Below are 17,320 nucleotides of genomic sequence, written 5' to 3'. Positions count from 1 at the left end.
ATTAAGGGAGAAATAGGATTCCCAGATATTGTGATATATTCTCCTTTATTTATTTTTTAATTATTTTTATTTATTTTTTTGGAGAGAGAGAGAGAGAGAGAGAGAGAGAGCAAGCAAGGGAGGGGCACAGAGAGGGAGTCACAGAATCTGAAGCAGGCTTCAGCACAGAGCCCCCACGCGGGGCCTGAACCCACAAACCGCGAGAGCACGACCCCAGCCAAAGTCAGATGCTTAACCCAGGAGCCCCATGATATCCTCTCCTTTAAGTAGCATTGGCTACACCTGGTCACGGACCCCCCACTCTGCCCCAATGACTGCCAATGGGAGTGCTAGATTATCTTAAGCCAAACTCGATCCCCCACCCCCACCCTCTCCCCGGCCACAGCCCCAAGCCTGAGGTCTGCCTCTGGATTGATTCCAACCCTTCTGCATTTTCCACGCACGGATGGGCGCCCTACCTGTCCCTGGTTCCAGAGACACTGGGGGGAAGATGGGGAAGAGAACTCGTGTCAACAGGATATTTGTAAAGTTCCCAACCCCTGACTGAGAATGTAACCGATGCCACAATATTAAATACTCGGAGAGGATTTCCAGCTTCCCATTTCACAGATGAGGAAATGTCATGCAGTGGTGTAACTTGGCCCGAGAACACATGGGTATTCTGTGGCTCCGGCCCGGGGACTCGGGTCGGCCTGTCGCACAGATCCACACTCTGCCTTGTCCCAGAGCTCGAGGATCACGTTCTCACCCCAGGGGTTCATCTGGGGAGGAGGTCAGCCCTCATCCGAGCAGAGCAGGGGAGAATCATCTTTAGGAGGCCCAGGCCCTCGTTCTGTCTCATTGGTGGGAAGAGTGGGAAGGACATGCGAGCATTCTTCCCCTTTGTGGGAGACTGTTGATGTAGAAACCCCAAGACGTGCCCCAGCTGACACATCCTGTCCCCTTGTCAGCGTCAGACTCCGTCCTTCAACCCACAGGCCCCAGGACGGTGCAGGCCACAGGGGTCTGGACATGTGTCCCCGTTCCACCACCTTCCTGGCCCTCGGTGAGTCCTGGAATGTAGGCAAAGGGTTGGAGGGACAGAGGAAGGGGGGGGGGGGGCGGAGCCTGGGGGAGGGGGTCTGCTTCCCTTCCCAGTCCTCACTCCTGTCCAGAAGACTGTGGGACTCTGGGGGAGCAAAGTGGATCCCCCCGGGGTCTACACCCCCTGCTCTTGCCCCGACCTAAGTCAGACCACGCAGGCTCAGTCGTAGAAACGGGTTCCCGGGTGTGGAGATAAATTCGGACTCAAGAGCAGCTGGGGGAGAGAAGAGGGGAACTGGGGCTTGTCTCGAGACTATTTCAGAGCAAGAAGAAGGATGGCATCGCCCCCCCCCCCCCCCGAGGAAACCAGGGGCGGGCATCTCTCTCACCAAACCTGTCTTCCAGCGCTCTGCCTGGGCTGGGTGCACCTCACTCAGGAAGGTGAGTCTGCTCCCCGTCTCCTCTGCACCCCAAAAGGCAGCTCTAGACTGAGGGTGCTGACCCTGGTAGGACACGAGCAGAGGCCCTGAGACTTATCCTGAACTGCAAGCAACCCCAAACGTATGACCCTTGCCAGGTCTCTCTCTATTCTCCACCTGTGCTCCTGACAGACCCCCCCCCCCCAACCACTCCCCGCCGCAAACCATTCAAACCCTGCAGGACCAGGCTGAGCCCACAGGCTCCCCCACACCAGCCCAGACCCCCCTCAGCATCCCCTGGGCAGAGAACAAGACGGCCACCAAGGGCAGAGTCCCAGACCCCATGCTTGATTCCAACTCCTTCACCCTCGATAGACAACACATCACCCAGTGATAGGATTTGACATGGTAATTTTTAAGTTTCACTTACATTTTTGGAATTTGTCTTTCGTATATATGTTTTTTTTATTTCGGGGTGAAATGCGGACAAGTATTTGATCAGTGTCTCTGTACGTCCTGCCCTGAGAGGGCAGGGATCATGTGTCTCTCATGTTTGTGGAACCAGTGGCACATGGAGGGCATGTGTCCATGGATAGGTATCGTAGAAGGGAGGGAGGGAGGGAGAGAGAGGGAGAGAGAGAGAGAGAGAGAGAGGAAAGAAAGAAGAAAGAAAGAAAGAAAAGAGAGAGAGAGAAAGAGAAAGAAAGTAGGAAAGAAAGAAAGAGAGGGAGGGAGGGAGGGAGAGAGAGGGAGAGAGAGAGAGGAAAGAAAGAAAGAAAGAAAGAAAGAAAGAAAGAAAGAAAGAAAGAAAGGAGAGAGAGAAAGAGAAAGTAGGAAAGAAAGAAAGAAAGAAAAGAAGAAAGGAAGGAAGGAAGGAAGGAAGAAAAGAAAGAAAGAAAGAAAGAAAGAAAGAAAGAAAGAAAGAAAGAAAAGAGAGAGAGAAAGAGAAAGTAGGAAAGAAAGAAAGAAAGAAAAGAAAAGAAAGGAAGGAAGAAAGAAAGTAAAGGCAGTTAAATGAGCAAATAAACCTCCCTCAGCTCCTGCCTCTTTGAGGGGTTTTGTAACTTTAATGTCACCTTCCTGTTTCAGGGCTGCAAACTCGCCTTCTCCTGCCTCCAGCCTAGTTGAGGCAGATGAGGTTTTTCAAGAACCTTAACAACATGGAAGCAGAAATTAGGCTTAGATGAGGGTAGAAAACACAGAGGAAACCCAGACACAAGCTCCACAGAAGGCTTGCATCGTGTATATATACAGATATATGTATAGACATATATTTTTATGTTTATATATATGACATATGTAGATATATTCAAGTCTAATGTATTTATATATCTATACATAAATATAAACATACAACTAATGATGCAAAATGTAAAATTTCAGATCTATAAATTTAAATATATTAGGATATATATTTACCTTTATATTAAATACACAATATAGTTGGTATAATAAAATGCATGAATTATTATTACATATGGATATAGTATACAGCATTACATATTATATAATGTCATACATTGTATTACATGTTATGTATTGCTATAATTTATATATGTAAGTGTCAACATAAATACATTGTAGGGCGCCTGGGTGGCTCAGTCGGTTAAGCGTCCGACTTCGGCTCAGGTCATGATCTCACGGTCCGTGGGTTCGAGCCCCACGTCGGGCTCTGTGCTGACAGCTCGGAGCCTGGAGCCTGTTTCAGATTCTGTGTCTCCCTCTCTCTCTGCCCCTTCCCCGCTCATGCTCTGTCTCTGTCTCTCAAAAATAAACATTAAAAATTTTTTAAAATAAACACATGCCATCTAATAGTAAATATGTATAATTGAGATATAAATCATATATGTAGCTTACCTATAATAAGTAATTTTAAATTACAATTACAATTATTTATATCGGTTAAATTATACATTAAATTATCGATTAATACATACATACATATACCTGTATACATGTATAATTGTATATATACATATGTAAGTTAAAACACAGAGTTTAAAATGTGTATTTGATTTTATTATATAAATTTTTATATTTATTATATAAATGTATTATATTTATAGTTTACATACTATATATCAGAGCAGGCTGGGAGGCCAGATGCGTCTGCCACAAACTGCAGCTCCCTTCCTGCCCACGGCCACTTTCTGGGGGGACCCAGGGGGCTGGGATGGAAACAGCAGAGAAGGATGACCGTGTGGTGTGTGGGGACAGGGGAACACAGTCAGGACGAGGAGGGTGGTAATGTTCCAAAGGACTGTGATTGACGTTTGCGCAACTCTGTGACTTTGCTTGAGAGTGACCTGAGCGTGTCACAGGGGTGAATTAATTGCGTGTTAGTGTGAGTTCCCCACAAGTAGACCCTGAGAGCCCGCTCTGTTTCCTCGCAAGGGACCCTGCGCAGGCCCTCCATCTGTGCTGAACCGGCCCCTCTGGTCGCCCTGGGGCAGCGTGTGACCATCGTGTGCCGGAGCCCTGGCGGGTTTGATGCGTTCCGCCTGGAGAAGGAGGGGAATGCCTTGAAACCAGATGTGATGGAGGCACCGCCGGGCGAGACGGAGGCCAGATTCGACATCATCGCGCATGAGGGGAAGTACCACTGCGTCTATCATAAAGACGGCACCTGGTCTGACCGCAGCGCGGAGCTGGTGCTGGTGGTGACAGGTGAGAAGGTCTCCGCTCGGCCCTCGGGTTTCTCTGGGACCGAGTGACGGCCAGATGGGGCCCTCAGATGGATGCTCAGGGTACAGAGGGGGCGGGCTGGGCGGGACAGACCCTGGGGCCTCCACAGAGCTTGGGTCCTTCCCCTGCCCTGCTCACAGAGACCCCTGGAAACGTCAGCTCCCCGCCACCACAGACCTACAGCTCACCTGGTGAGTGACCTTGCAGGACCTCGGGGAGGGCGGGGCGGGGTGGTGACGGGGCGGGCGGAGCTCTGCGCCGGGCCGCGGCGCCGGGCTTGGATGAGGGACTGGTAAGACCACAGTGCCCCCTGCAGGGCACCGGGACACTAACTGGTTGAACTTTCTCTGTGCCAGGGGCCTATGAAAGCGGCGGGTGGGAGGCATCCCCCTGACCTGAGAGTCCCCCACTCGTTTAGTGTACAAAGCAAAGCAGTTTCATGCCCCAAAGCAGAAGGCCCTGAAGGGCTGGAACCAGCCCAAGGCTAGGGGTGGGGGGACCCCCTTCGGGGCAGAGTTCGACCTTTGGCAGCTTTGCAAGGGACAGTGGTCCGGAGGGGCAGAGGGACTGACCGCTCGTCTTCCAAACTCGGTCGCTGCTGGAGAGAATGGGGCTCCGCATTAGGTCACAAGAGTGGCGTTAGGTCACAGAGGAAGAGAGACCCCGAGAATCCTACATCGCACAGGGCATCGCACATCGCCCCTCTCTCCCATCTCTTGCCCTGAAGACTGAAGATCCACCGTGCGGGGATCAGGGCTGAGAGCCCAGTCCCACGCCCGCGGTGAATACCCCAAACCGTGCGCGTCACAGTTTCCTCGTGTGCAAAAAAAGGGCAATAAAGGCACGGACGCGGGAGCGCGGTTTCGGGGATAGAGGGCTTTGTGTGCACAGCGCACGCGCTTAGGTCAAGGCCTGGCGAACCAGACAGGCTGGGGACGTGCTGGTCTTGTTACATTGAGGAAGTAGTTCCTTCTGGTTAAGTGTGCACCTGACACCCACCTGCTGAGCGCTGGACGCATGCCGAGCGACGAGGAGAAAGGGTCCCTGCCCTCCCAACCTCAGTGGGGAAAGTTAACCAGAATGAGGAATGGAAATGTGTATATGTACATTATATACATTATACTTAATGCATTTAGTATGTGTCTATCATATATAACGTATCTATATTTAAGTATAATGTACCATATACAATGTATCTATATTTAAGTATAATGTATTGCTATATATAATGTATTTATATTTATAAAGTATTTATATCTCTCTATATAAATATAAACATACAACTTACAATATAAAATTTCAGACCTATACATCTAAATATATTGGAATATAGTTCTAACATATATTAAACACAAGGAATATAATTACAATTATAAAATACATGAATTAATCATTACATATTAATATAGTATACAGTATTATATATTATATAATGTCATATATTATGTGTTATATATTCTATGATTTATATATGTAAATCTCAACATAAATAGGTGTCATCTAATAATAAATCTGTATAATTGAGATATAAGTCATATATCTCACATGTTCTAAGTAATTTTAAATGATATATAATCACAATTATTTATAGCAATTAAATGATACCTATATAAGTTAAAACACAGGCTTTAAAATGTATATTTGTATTTATTATATATTAGAGCAGGTGGGGTCCTAGATCACGGACCCAGGACAGAGTGTTCAGGGAGGGAAGCTCCAGGAGTGGAAGTTGAGGACTCAGCCTCCAGGACAGCGGGAGGGAGGGGGCACTGTCCAGAAGAGGGGACACAGGGGCTCCACCCTCAGCCAGGATGAGCCCAGCAGGACATACAGCTCATGCACCAAACCCAGGCCTTGCTGGTGCTGGATGGACGGGCCTCAGGGGACATCAGGACGCGGAGACTCGGTCTCTTCACTCCCAGGAGGAAGGTGCCACCCCCATGGGGGCTGCTGTGAGAAACAGAAGGGTGGGGAGCCAGGAGAGCACTGTCCCACAGAGCCCACGGCGGGAAGGCCATGCCTCGTGTCTGCACCCTCCGGCAAAGTGTCATTAGCCGGGTGTGGCCACTGAGCCCCTGGAACGGTAGCCAGAGCAGCTGGGAATCTGGCTTTTATTTATTTAACTTGGATGTCAGTGCAAATAGTCCTGTGAGGGTATCACACTGGACAGCACGGATGTAGGGCATTCCCATCCCCATGGAAAGTTCCATGGGTTCGTTCCAGAGGAGCGCCCTCGTTGGGGGGTGGGTCAGGAGGACTCGGCCTTCTCTGTCCAGCTTAGGCCTCTGACCGTGTGCTCGATTCCTCCTTCCTAGGGGACACACAGATGCGTGGGGATGACAGTGACAGCCCAGGTGAGTGAGGGGGGCAGAGGAGCAGGACCCGGTGTGTGCTTCTTGGGGAAAGAATGTGCTTTGGTGTTGGACGTATTCCAGGCCTGCCAGTGCCCTGTGGACAGAGGACCTGAGCACTCAGGACCCTGGTTTTGTAATAATGCTTCCTATGTCACAGAACTGTTATGAATTGGAGACCTTTTGTACATAGGTGTGCACGTGACAAGCCCCCAGCAAACATGGGGTATGCAGTAGGTGCTCCATAAATGCACGCTGCTGATAATCTGGTTCCACCTTCCCTGTTCCCCAGACCTGTCGACAGAGCATGTGTATATTTTCGTTGGGGTCTCTGTGGCCTTGTTCCTTTGTCTCCTCCTCCTGGTTCTCGCCTTCCTCCATTGTCAGCGTCGGAAAAAACACAGTAGGTCTCAGGGAGAGGTGGGGTGGCCTGGGGAGGCTGTTTGGGGTGTTGGGGAAGAAGTCCTCTCTTCTTAATTCACACCCCTGACTGTCCACAGGGCTCCCCGGCAGCCAAGATGAGGAGCAGAGGCCCCAGGAGAGGTGAGGCCCCTGAGACTAACCCCGGCCCCCCTCCCAGGCCCCTGCCTCCAGGGGGCCCCCCAGTGCTCACTGTACTTTCCCCCCCACAGGGTCAGCCCAGCTGTTGACCTTCCCCAGAGGACACCAGGTAAAAGGACGAGGAGGAGGGACCGGCCAGGGAGAGGGAACGTTTAAGAACATTCCAGGATGTTCTAGATGGAGTGCATGGTGAAATTCGAAGCTGTGGGTTTTCAGGCAAATTGGCCTTCCGAAACCCACCCCAGAGACCTGACCCCTTGTCCTCTCCCCTCCAGATGTGGCAACAGTCGGCAGACTTCCTGAGAAGGACAGGGAAGCGCCCAGCTCGGTAAGTCCTTGTATCCAATACCTACCTACAACCCCAATTTTAGCAGCTCGGTCAACAGTTTGGTCACAGTACCTTTCTTTTTTTACCTTTTATTTATTTACTTATTTTCACATTTATTTATTATTGAGAGACAGAGAGACACAGAGCATGAGCAGGGGAGGGGCAGAGAGAGGGGGAGACACAGAATCCGAAGCAGGCTCCAGGCTCCGAGCTGTCAGCACGGAGCCCGACGCGGGGCTCGAACTCACGAACTGTGAGATCATGACCCGAGCCGAAGTCAGAAGCTCAACCGACTGAGCCCCCCAGGCACCCCTGGTCACATTATCTTTTGAGGCCTCCCCTTGGAGGTGGCATGGTCTCACTCTGTCATATTCTACCGCTCACACAGGCCAGCCCTGATTCTAAGTGGGAGGGCACTGCACAGTGGTGACCCCAGGAGGTAGGGTCACGGGGGTCACCTGGAGGCTGGCCACTAGGCTCCCCTTCCCACCGGCCCGGCCGCCCTAACTCACCCCAGGTCTCGCTGTCTCAGGACCCGCCTGCAGGAAGCCCCCAGGACGTGACGTACGCTCAGTTAGACCACCAGATCCTCGCACAGAGGACAGCCCGAGGCACGTTCCCACGGCCCACGGAGCCCACGGCTGAGTCCAGCACGTATGCATCCCTGGCCAGACCCTGACTCCGGACCCACCTGGCCTCTGCTCCTAGAGACACGGGAAGTCACTCCTGCAGAAGCATGAGGCGGCCATTTGGAGGGCTTCCCTACAGAATCATCCCTTTCTGGAAAGCCATGCGGTCAGCTCTCCCGGAGGCCAGAGGTGCACTCAGGAGACTCCTAATCAGCGTCTAGGAGGTTCATTAACCACGTGGTCCCTCCGAAAACCAACTAGATGCTCACAGAGAATGTGGAGCACTTCATTTACAAACACCCAGAGCTACAGACCCCTGGCAGTTTCCGGAGACTCAGCTATGGTCCCACGGTCACCCACAGGTGATTCCAGATGTGTCCTGTGTGTCCCCACCTGCCCCCAGAGGCTCTGATTTACTCGTCTTCCAGAGTTCAGTAGTTGGCCCTGAACCCGGGCTATACTTGGGCAGCTGATCGCTGAGACCCTGTTTTCTGGATCATGCTTCATTTTGTTCGCCAATAAATGTTTTCACGGGCCCAGCCTGCAGCAGCCCCGCGTGAGGAAGCAGGACTCACGGTAACTTGGTCCTAGTGTCTGCCCCCAGCTGAGAGCAGGAAACAAGACAAAGGGTGAATCCGTGTTTTCTGAACTGAGTCTCCCACGGAGGAATGAGGGAGACATCTGAGGGGACGTGTGCCTGAATAAAAGTGCGGATGATACAGCCCCACCCCCCCACATGCACGTGCCCATGAATGCACCCACGTACACACACACACACACACACACACACACACACAAGTACACACAGCCCCCCCCACATGCACATGCCCATGAATGCACCCATATACACATGTGCACACACACACGCACACAAGTACACACAGACACCCCCCACACACACATACACACAGACACACACATGCACCCACTTACACAGGGACACGCACACATGCACACACGTACATGCCCACGAATGCACCCACGTGCACACACACACACACACAAGTACACACAGCCCCACACCCCTCCACACATACACACAGACACACACACATGCACCCGCTTACACAGGAACACACACACATGCACACACATACATGTCCACGAATGCACCCACGTACACACGTGCACACACACACAAGTACACACAGCCCCACCCCCCTCCACACACATACACACAGACACACACACATGCACCCACTTACACAGGGACACGCACACACACACATGCACATGCCCACGAATGCACCCACATACACACGTGCGCACACACATGCACACAAGTACACACAGCCCCACCCCCCCACATGCACATGCCCTCGAATGCACCCACATGCACACATACACACACACACACAAGTACACACAGCCCCACACCCCTTCACACATACAGACACACACACATGCACCCACTTACACAGGGACACACACACATGCACACACGTACATGTCCACGAATGTACCCACGTACACACGTGCACACACACACACAAAGTACACACAGCCCTACACCCCTCCACACATACACACAGACACACACACATGCACCCGCTTACACAGGGACACACACACACATGCACACACATACATGCCCATGAATGCACCCATGTACACACACACACACGCTGACGAATACTCACACATGCACAGACACAACCCCACATGCTCATGAATACACATGTATACACACGCACATGCTAACAAATGCACAGATGCACACACAGATGCACACTCCCCCCGTATACACTGTGTAAATGTATGCACACACACGGACACATGTGTGGACCCTAACGGAGTCGCTGAGGTCGTGATCGCATAGGGAGGGCCCCTGGGGCTTTTAGTCCACGCAGGGGGACACGTCAGCTCCCCATTTCCCATTCCCGCCCCAGGTTCATCCACGCTGGACACCATGCATTTCCAAACACAACAGGACCATCCCGCTCGAAGACCTTGTCCTTCATCTGACCTTCACTCCCTCACCTGGCTGACGCCCTTGTTCTTGCTAATGGGCTTGGAACAATTCCTCCAGTAACGTGAGGGCATTAGTCTCCTACAGCTGCTGTAACAAATTACCACGTGCTTAGTGGCTAGCTAAGCGCGCAGCTCGAACCCATGAACCGTGCGATCATGACCTGAGCCGAAGTCGGACACTCACCCGACTGAGGTGCTCCAAGGATCTTAAGTCTCCCTACTGCTGAGTTGGGCTTGCTTTTTCCTGTTTGCTTGTGTGGGAAGTTAACTTCTATGCCCCCTAACCACACACATTCAGACAGTGGCAGGGTGCTGGCCTAGGAACGGGGTGTGGGCACCTTGGGGGCTGCTGCCCCAGAGCCCCCTGGCTTGTGGTGTGCAGAGAGCAGAGGGCCACGTACACCCATTTACAAACACCCAGCGCTACAGACCCCTGGCAGTTTCCAGAGACTCAGCTATGGTCCCATGGTCACCCACAGGTGATTCCAGATGTGTCCTGTGTGTCCCCACCTGCCCCCAGAGGCTCTGATTTACTCGTCTTCCAGAGTTCAGTAGTTGGCCCTGAACCCGTGCTATACTTGGGCAGCTGATCTGCATCTGTTTCAGTGCCTGCATCTGTTTCACGTGACCTAGTCTCCAAATTCCACACCTGGGAGGTGCCCCCACACCTCTCTCCCTGAACCCCAGGATCTAGCCTTGTGGGCGGGCCTCATGGATCCGTGATTTATTTTATTTTCATTTTGAGAGAGAGGAAGCAAGTATGCACGTGTGAGTGGGGGAGGAGCAGAGAGAGATTGAGAAAGAGAGAGAGAGAGAGAGAGAGAGAGAGAGAATCCCAAGCAGGCTCTCCACTGTCAGCATGGAGCCTGAGGCAGGGCTTGACCCCATGACCTATGAGATCTTGACCTGAGCCAAAATCAAGAGATGGACACTCAACCGACTGAGCCACCCAGGCACCCCTCCCCCTGTTGTTTCTTAACGCACAGATCAGGCTTCTGTTCACAATTGCCCACTGGCTTACTTACCACTGTTGCTGATTGCTACAGGGTTTGTAAACAAGGCAGCCCCATGCTGCCTCTACAGCAAACGTTTGGGGTCTGCACGACCACGTCCCCGAGTGGGACCAGCTGTGCCACCAGAGGATATGGGGTGTCCAAGGCACCCTGCCAGGAGAGCCCCGAACCTACTGTGGGCCGGACGTGTTGTGTCTCTACCAGACTTATGGGGTCAGCCTCGAGGACCCCACTGGGATTTAAACGGGGACCCCATTTAAATGGGGACCCCACTGGGATTTAAATTTACCCTGACAGGGGCACCTGGGTGGCGCAGTCGGTTAAGCGTCCGACTTCAGCCAGGTCACGATCTCGTGGTCCGTGAGTTCGAGCCCCGCGTCGGGCTCTGGGCTGATGGCTCAGAGCCTGGAGCCTGTTTCCGATTCTGTGTCTCCCTCTCTCTCTGCCCCTCCCCCGTTCATGCTCTGTCTCTCTCTGTCCCAAAAATAAATAAACGTTGAAAAAAAAATAAATTAAAAAAAAAAATAAATAAATTTACCCTGACAACTGCTAGGGAGCATTAGTGAAACATTCTGGTTGATTTTTGTGTCTTTCGTTTCTTTGGCCTGGGGTGGGGGGGGGGGCGGTAAGAAACCTGCCTGCCTGCTATAGGTCTTGTACTAAAAGTTTTATTATATATTAAAAGAATGTTTTTTATTTTAAAGTTTTTAATTTATGTTGAGAGAGAGCATGAGTAGGGGAGGGGCAGAGAGGGAGAGAGAGAATCCCAAGCAGGCTCCACACTGACAGCAGTGACTGTGGGGCTCAGTCCCACAAACCATGAGATCGTGACCTGAGCCAAACCCAAGAGTTGACTGAGCCACCCAGGTGCCACTAAAAGAATATTTCTTTAAACATTCTACCTAAACTGGGGCACCTGGGTGGCTCAGTCGGTTAAGCATCGGACTTTGGCTCAGTTCATGATCTCATGGTCTGTGAGTTCAAGCCCTGCATTGGGCTCTGTGCTGACAGGTCAGAGCCTGGAGCCTGCTTCAGGTTCTGTATCTCCCTCTCTCTCTGCCCCTCCCTTGATCGCCCTCTCTCTCTCTGTCTCTCAAAAATAAATTACCATTTTTTAAAGCCCCACAGTGATCCTTAAAAAAAATAAAAATTCAACCTAAACTCATCTAGCTCATTCTGGTGCAATTTCTATCTTACTTCTTTGCAAACATTAACACATGTTTTAAGGACTTTATTCTTAAGTAATCTCCACATCTACCATGGGGCTCGAACACACAACCCCGAGATCAAGAGTTGCACGGTCTACCGACTGAGCCAGTCAGGTGCCCCAACATTAACACATTTTAATCTTCATATAAACCCTCCAGAACATGTCCTATCCTTTTCTCCATTTTTCTTGAAGAAACTGGGGACCGATCATTAATTAGCTTGCCTTCACTCGGCCAGCTCTAAGTGGTGGGGACTGCAAACTGCATAGGGCAGCTCCTCTCGGTGACCTCAGGACAGCCTGCATCTCGCCAGCTGGGAGGTGTCTGTCCTGTTTCAGAGAGGGTGGGGTCCTGGTTTTCCAACACAATTTAAAAAAAAATTTTTTTCAACGTTTATTTATTTTTGGGACAGAGAGAGACAGACCCTGCTGATTGACAGGGGAGGGGCAGAGAGAGAGAGGGAGACACAGAATTGGAAACAGGCTCCAGGCTCTGAGCCATCAGCCCAGAGCCCGACGCGGGGCTCGAACTCATGGACCGCGAGATCGTGACCTGGCTGAAGTCGGACGCTTAACCGACTGCGCCACCCAGGCGCCCCTCCAACACAATTTTAACTTGCACTGAGCTTTGATTTTCTATTTGTGCTCAAGGTTAATTTCTATTCGTACTCAACGTTTTTCCTCTGCTTCCTAGCCCTGTGCTCTCTGTCTTTGTTTTCTTCATTGAGTTGTGTACTGAATTTCTCTTTGTCATGTGGGACAAAGTCTCTCTTTACCAATTATTAGTGTATTAGTCAGGGTTCTCCAGATAAGCAGAACCAATAGAGTCTATTGTAAAGAGTGAATATATATGTGTATATATATTTGTGTAAAATATGTGTGTGTATATGTATATGTGTAAAAAAAATTTGTGTTTATTTTTAATTTAAACTCAAGTTAGTTAACATACAGTGTAGTCTTGGCTTCAGGAGTAGAGCCCAGTGACTGGTCTCTTACATAGGACACCCAGAGCTCATCCCCAAAAGTGCTCTCCTTAATGCCCATCACCCATTTAACACCCCCATCCAGCAACCTTTTGTTCTCTGTATTTAAGAATTGCTTATAGTTTGTCTCCCTCTCTGTTTTTATCTTATTTTTCCTTCCCTTCCCCCATGTTCATCTGTTGAGTTTCTCAAATTCCACATACGAGTGAAATCATACGATGTCTGTCTTTCTGTGACTGACTTATTTCGCTTAACATAATACCCTCTAGTTCCATCCACGTTGTAGCAAAAGGCAAAGGCTTCATTCTTTTCGATCGCAGAGCAATACTCCATTGTATAAATATACCACATCTTCTTGATCCATTCATCCATCGATGAACATTTGGGCTCTTTCCATATTTTGGCTATTGTCGATAGCGCTGCTATAAACATCGGGGTGCATGTGCCCCTTTGAGTCAGCATTTTTGTATCCTTTGGTTACATACCTAGTAGTGCAATTGCTGGGTCGTAGCGTAGTTCTATTTTTAGTTTTTTGAGGAACCTCCACACTGTTTTCCAGAGCGACTGCACCAGATTGCATTCCCACCAACAGTGCAAGAGGGTTCCTCTTTCTCCCCATCCTCACCAACATCTGTTGTTTCCTGAGTTGTTAATTTTAGCAATTCTGACTGGTGTGAGGTGGTATCTCATTGTGGTTTTGATTCGTATTTCCCAGATGATGAGTGATGTTGAGCATTTTTTCAGTGTCGGTTGGCCGTCTGGATGTCTTCTTTGGAGAAGTGTCTATTCATGTCTTTTGTCCGTTGATAAGTTTCTTATAGATTTTGGATACTAACCCTTTATCTGATGTGTCCTTTGCAAATATCTTCTCCCATTCCATCGGTTTTATTGATTGTTTCCATTGCTGTGCAGAAGCTTTTTATCTTGATGAGGTCCCAATAGTTCATTTTTGCTTTGGTTTCCCTTGCCTCTGGAGACATATCAAGTAAGAAGTTATATAAATTATATTTAGGTATATAATATTTTAAATGTAAATTATATGTTTAAGTACAACTTATAGAGATAAATTTTAAATGCATATATATGTATATGTATATTTAAATATATACTTAGCATAAGAATCAGCTCATGGGTTATAGAACCAGAAGTCCCACCATCTACTACCTGTCAGCTGGAGACCCAGGAGAGCCTGTGGGACAAATCAGCCCCAGTCTGCAGGCCCAAGAACCAGGCGCTATGATGTCCTGGACAGGAGAAGATGGTTGTCTCAGCTCAAGAAGAGAGAGATGGAATTGGACCTCCTTCCCCTTTCTGTTCCATCCGGCCCCGAGGGGGTTGGAAGATGTTGGTCCACCTCGTCGTCACTCAGTCCACGGAATCAAATGCGAATCTTTCAGAAACCCGCCCGCACACTGGCCCAGAAGTCCTGTTTTCCCAGCTCTCTGCCCGCCCTCCCCCCACCCCCCTGTCAGGTTGTACCTACAAACAACCATCACAGTCAGATGGTGAGTCTCCCCTCAAAATCTGGCTCGTTTGACCCTGACCAGAGCCAGGCTCTTAGCAAGGGAAGGGCGGACAGCATGGCATTGGGAAAGAGACGACTCCAGAATATTCTGCCCCTTCCAGAGGAGGAACGGCCGACCAGGTGGGGCATCTGCTCTAGTGAAAAGGAGACCTATGAGTCCCAGCAGTGAGGCTGCAGGGGCAGCAGAAGGGGTTTAGGGGGAATTTTGGAAGGAGAGCAAGATAAAGCCCACACGCCTTCTATCTCGGGGGCTTGGCGGGAAGAGGAGAGGACAGAAAAGCAGACGTTGTGGACCAGTCTTTCCTCCTTGACCCTCCAGCCACAGACCCCAGGGTCAGGACTCGGCCCCTGGATGTCCCTACTTTCCTGCATGAGGGTTGCGGTCCCTGAGCGCCACCTGGAGGCCAAGACTGGTATAGCACCCCTGGTGGCTCCAGTGTGGCCAGGCAGAGAGGGAGGGCTACCTTGCCCTGGGACTCCCCCAGTTCCGGAGGTGTGCCCTGGGGGCGAACGCCAGGGGGGCCGTCGCCATGGGAGGAGAGATCCCACCTGGGCCGGATGGGGCAGGAGCGGGCGCCCAGACACATGCACTGAACCCCTGGGACAAAGGGGACACGGAGATCACCAGAATGGTCCCCAGGCCCCAAGGGAGCAGAGAAAGGCTGGATCCTGTGACCACTGAGCATGGACATCAGCTGGGCCTGCAGCAAGCTGGTGAGCAAACCCCGCAGTCCCCAGTCAGCTCGGACCCAGGGACCAGCAGGAGGACACAGAGCCACCTGCTCCCTGCACCTGGGACACCATCCTGGGAAGGAGCATGGAGACCAGCCAAGATACAGGAGCGTTTGCAATGATTGGGTGTGTGTGTGTGTGTGTGTGTGTGTGTGTGTGCTCCCTGCCTAAGTGGGGGCAGCTCATGAGTGACATCCGATCACTGATAGACAAAGTCATTTTATTTCTTTGGCTGACCTGCAATGCATCCCGTTCTGCTACACACACACACACACACACACACACACACACACACACGCACACATTCGCATGCACACATGTACACACGTACATGCAGGGCAACATCACCTTAACACGGGTCACTATGTGGGAGGCAGGACACGGCAGGAGCTGGGGTCTTTCCGTAGGTGAGTTTGCACAGAGAGCTTCTCCACATTTTCCTCCTGCTTCTCTGGGAATCCAGGCTGGTTGCTCTCATGGAGAAAGAGAAGTGCTCTTCTGGGGAGGGTGGCTCTGACCCCAGACCCCAGATTCCCCGCAGTGGGTGGGGGACGCCCTCTGCTGGGGCCGCACCGACCCTGAATCCGCACGGCTGCTTCCTGGCTTGTGTCTCACGGCACAGCCCGTGGGTCTGGACCTTCTGTTCCATCGAGGCTGTGGAACATGGAGGTCTGGGGGGTCAGTCGTGTGGTTTCAGGCCAAGAATCATAAAGCACGTGGGCCTTGATGCCCGCAGGGATGGTGGACATAGAGAACTATGATATTGATATATTGAGAGATATACTGACATATATTGATTCTCTTGTCCTTGAGAAACAGTAGCCACAGCGGCTGGGTCTCCCCTGGGCTTGTGCACCAGGTCTGGGAAGAGCCGCAGGTCTGTGCCCTCGAGAGGCTGGGCCACCCCAGTCCAGGAGGGCACCACAGACCCCTCCTCTGTCCCTGTCAGACCTCCTCTCCCTTCCCCCAGACTCCAGCTCTGCCTTTGAGCCCACCTTGTCAGTGGCTCAGCCAGACACTCCCTTGGGCCCTGACCCTAAAAAGCCCCAGGCCTTTCCCTTGTCTGTCTCCTCTCACAGTCCCCGCCCCCGCCACTGGGAGGTCAGTGTGGGTCTTAGAAGCCCCAGGACACATGGGGATCTTCAGCCTTCCTCCCCAGTGTGAGCAGGTGACACAGAATGTGAACGAGGCCACTGGACATATCAGAATCCCATGGAGGCATTAAGTCCCTAGAAGAACCAGGCCCTGGTAGAAGGTGCGAGAGAAACACAGGGTTCACTGAAACGTAAAGCCAGTAGACTGTGAGAGAAGCTCTTAAGAATGGAGGAAACGCAAAAGACCTAAGTCACCATGGCCTGGAAGGGCGGTGAATGACAGGGCGGAGGTGATGCTAGGACTCTGCATTGTCCACAGGGGCAGGGGCTCCAGCCCACCTTCCCTACTGACGGTCCTGTGTTCTGTGCCACAAATGGACCCAGAGAGGCCCCTGGGGGTCCAGACAGGAATCCAGCCCCCATCCCAGCCCCAGCGGCACAGGAAGCCCTGCCCACCAACGTTTGGACGGACGTCACGGTCTCTTTACCGCATCCAGGACTTGAGGGCTTTCGGTTACAACTGGGATGTTTGAGCAGGAAACTCCTCCTGTCTGGCCTCCCTCCTCCAGCGCCCGCAGCCCCGTCAGCGCCCCCTAGCTAGAGAGCCTAACCCAGCCAGCTGGGGGGCAGGGGTGAGTGAGTGCAGAGCACAGCCCAGAGTCACAGGACCCGGAGACAGGACGTCCTACCTGCACAGCGTGCCGCCTGCCTCCTTCCTCTCTGGGCACTCGCCCCCCCCCCCAACATGACATCATCAGGAGAATTTCTAGAGCCCCTTTTGCCTGTGGGAAATGTGTAG

General features: G+C 51.4%; 1 protein-coding gene across 3 annotated transcripts; it reads left to right on the top strand.

The window, feature by feature from the left end:
• The first annotated feature begins 894 nt into the window (after positions 1–894).
• Positions 895–8,545, top strand: LAIR1 (leukocyte associated immunoglobulin like receptor 1). Of its 3 annotated transcripts, none has more exons than XM_086690668.1 (10): positions 895–1,045; positions 1,429–1,464; positions 3,837–4,109; positions 4,268–4,318; positions 6,443–6,481; positions 6,771–6,881; positions 6,979–7,021; positions 7,111–7,148; positions 7,315–7,367; positions 7,900–8,545. In XM_086690668.1, the coding sequence occupies exons 1-10, from the start codon at positions 1,012–1,014 to the stop codon at positions 8,044–8,046; spliced, it is 825 nt and encodes a 274-aa protein (XP_086546794.1). In that variant the 5' UTR covers positions 895–1,011; the 3' UTR covers positions 8,047–8,545. The 3 variants fall into 3 exon arrangements, with proteins under 3 accessions (XP_086546794.1, XP_086546795.1, XP_086546793.1); XM_086690667.1 differs by having other exon boundaries at positions 903–1,045; positions 1,346–1,464; XM_086690669.1 differs by lacking the exon at positions 4,268–4,318 and having other exon boundaries at positions 902–1,045; positions 1,346–1,464.
• The last annotated feature ends 8,775 nt before the right edge of the window (positions 8,546–17,320 follow it).

The sequence above is a fragment of the Puma concolor genome, chromosome E2 (genome assembly GCF_028749965.1).
Source record: "Puma concolor isolate L17-30 chromosome E2, mPumCon1.1.hap2, whole genome shotgun sequence".
Classification (NCBI taxonomy): domain Eukaryota; kingdom Metazoa; phylum Chordata; class Mammalia; order Carnivora; family Felidae; genus Puma; species Puma concolor.
The sequence above is the reverse complement of the archived record's forward strand: the minus strand, read 5'-3'. Positions and strand labels throughout refer to the sequence as shown.

Excerpts from the sequence above, each read along its gene's own strand:
- LAIR1 (XM_086690667.1), top strand. The coding sequence starts at position 1,359 with ATGGCATCGCCCCCCCCCCCCCCCGAGGAAACCAGGGGCGGGCATCTC. Across the intron at positions 4,110-4,267 it reads GCTGGTGCTGGTGGTGACAG|AGACCCCTGGAAACGTCAGC; the intron begins GTGAGAAGGTCT and ends CCCTGCTCACAG. Across the intron at positions 6,482-6,770 it reads GGATGACAGTGACAGCCCAG|ACCTGTCGACAGAGCATGTG; the intron begins GTGAGTGAGGGG and ends CCTGTTCCCCAG.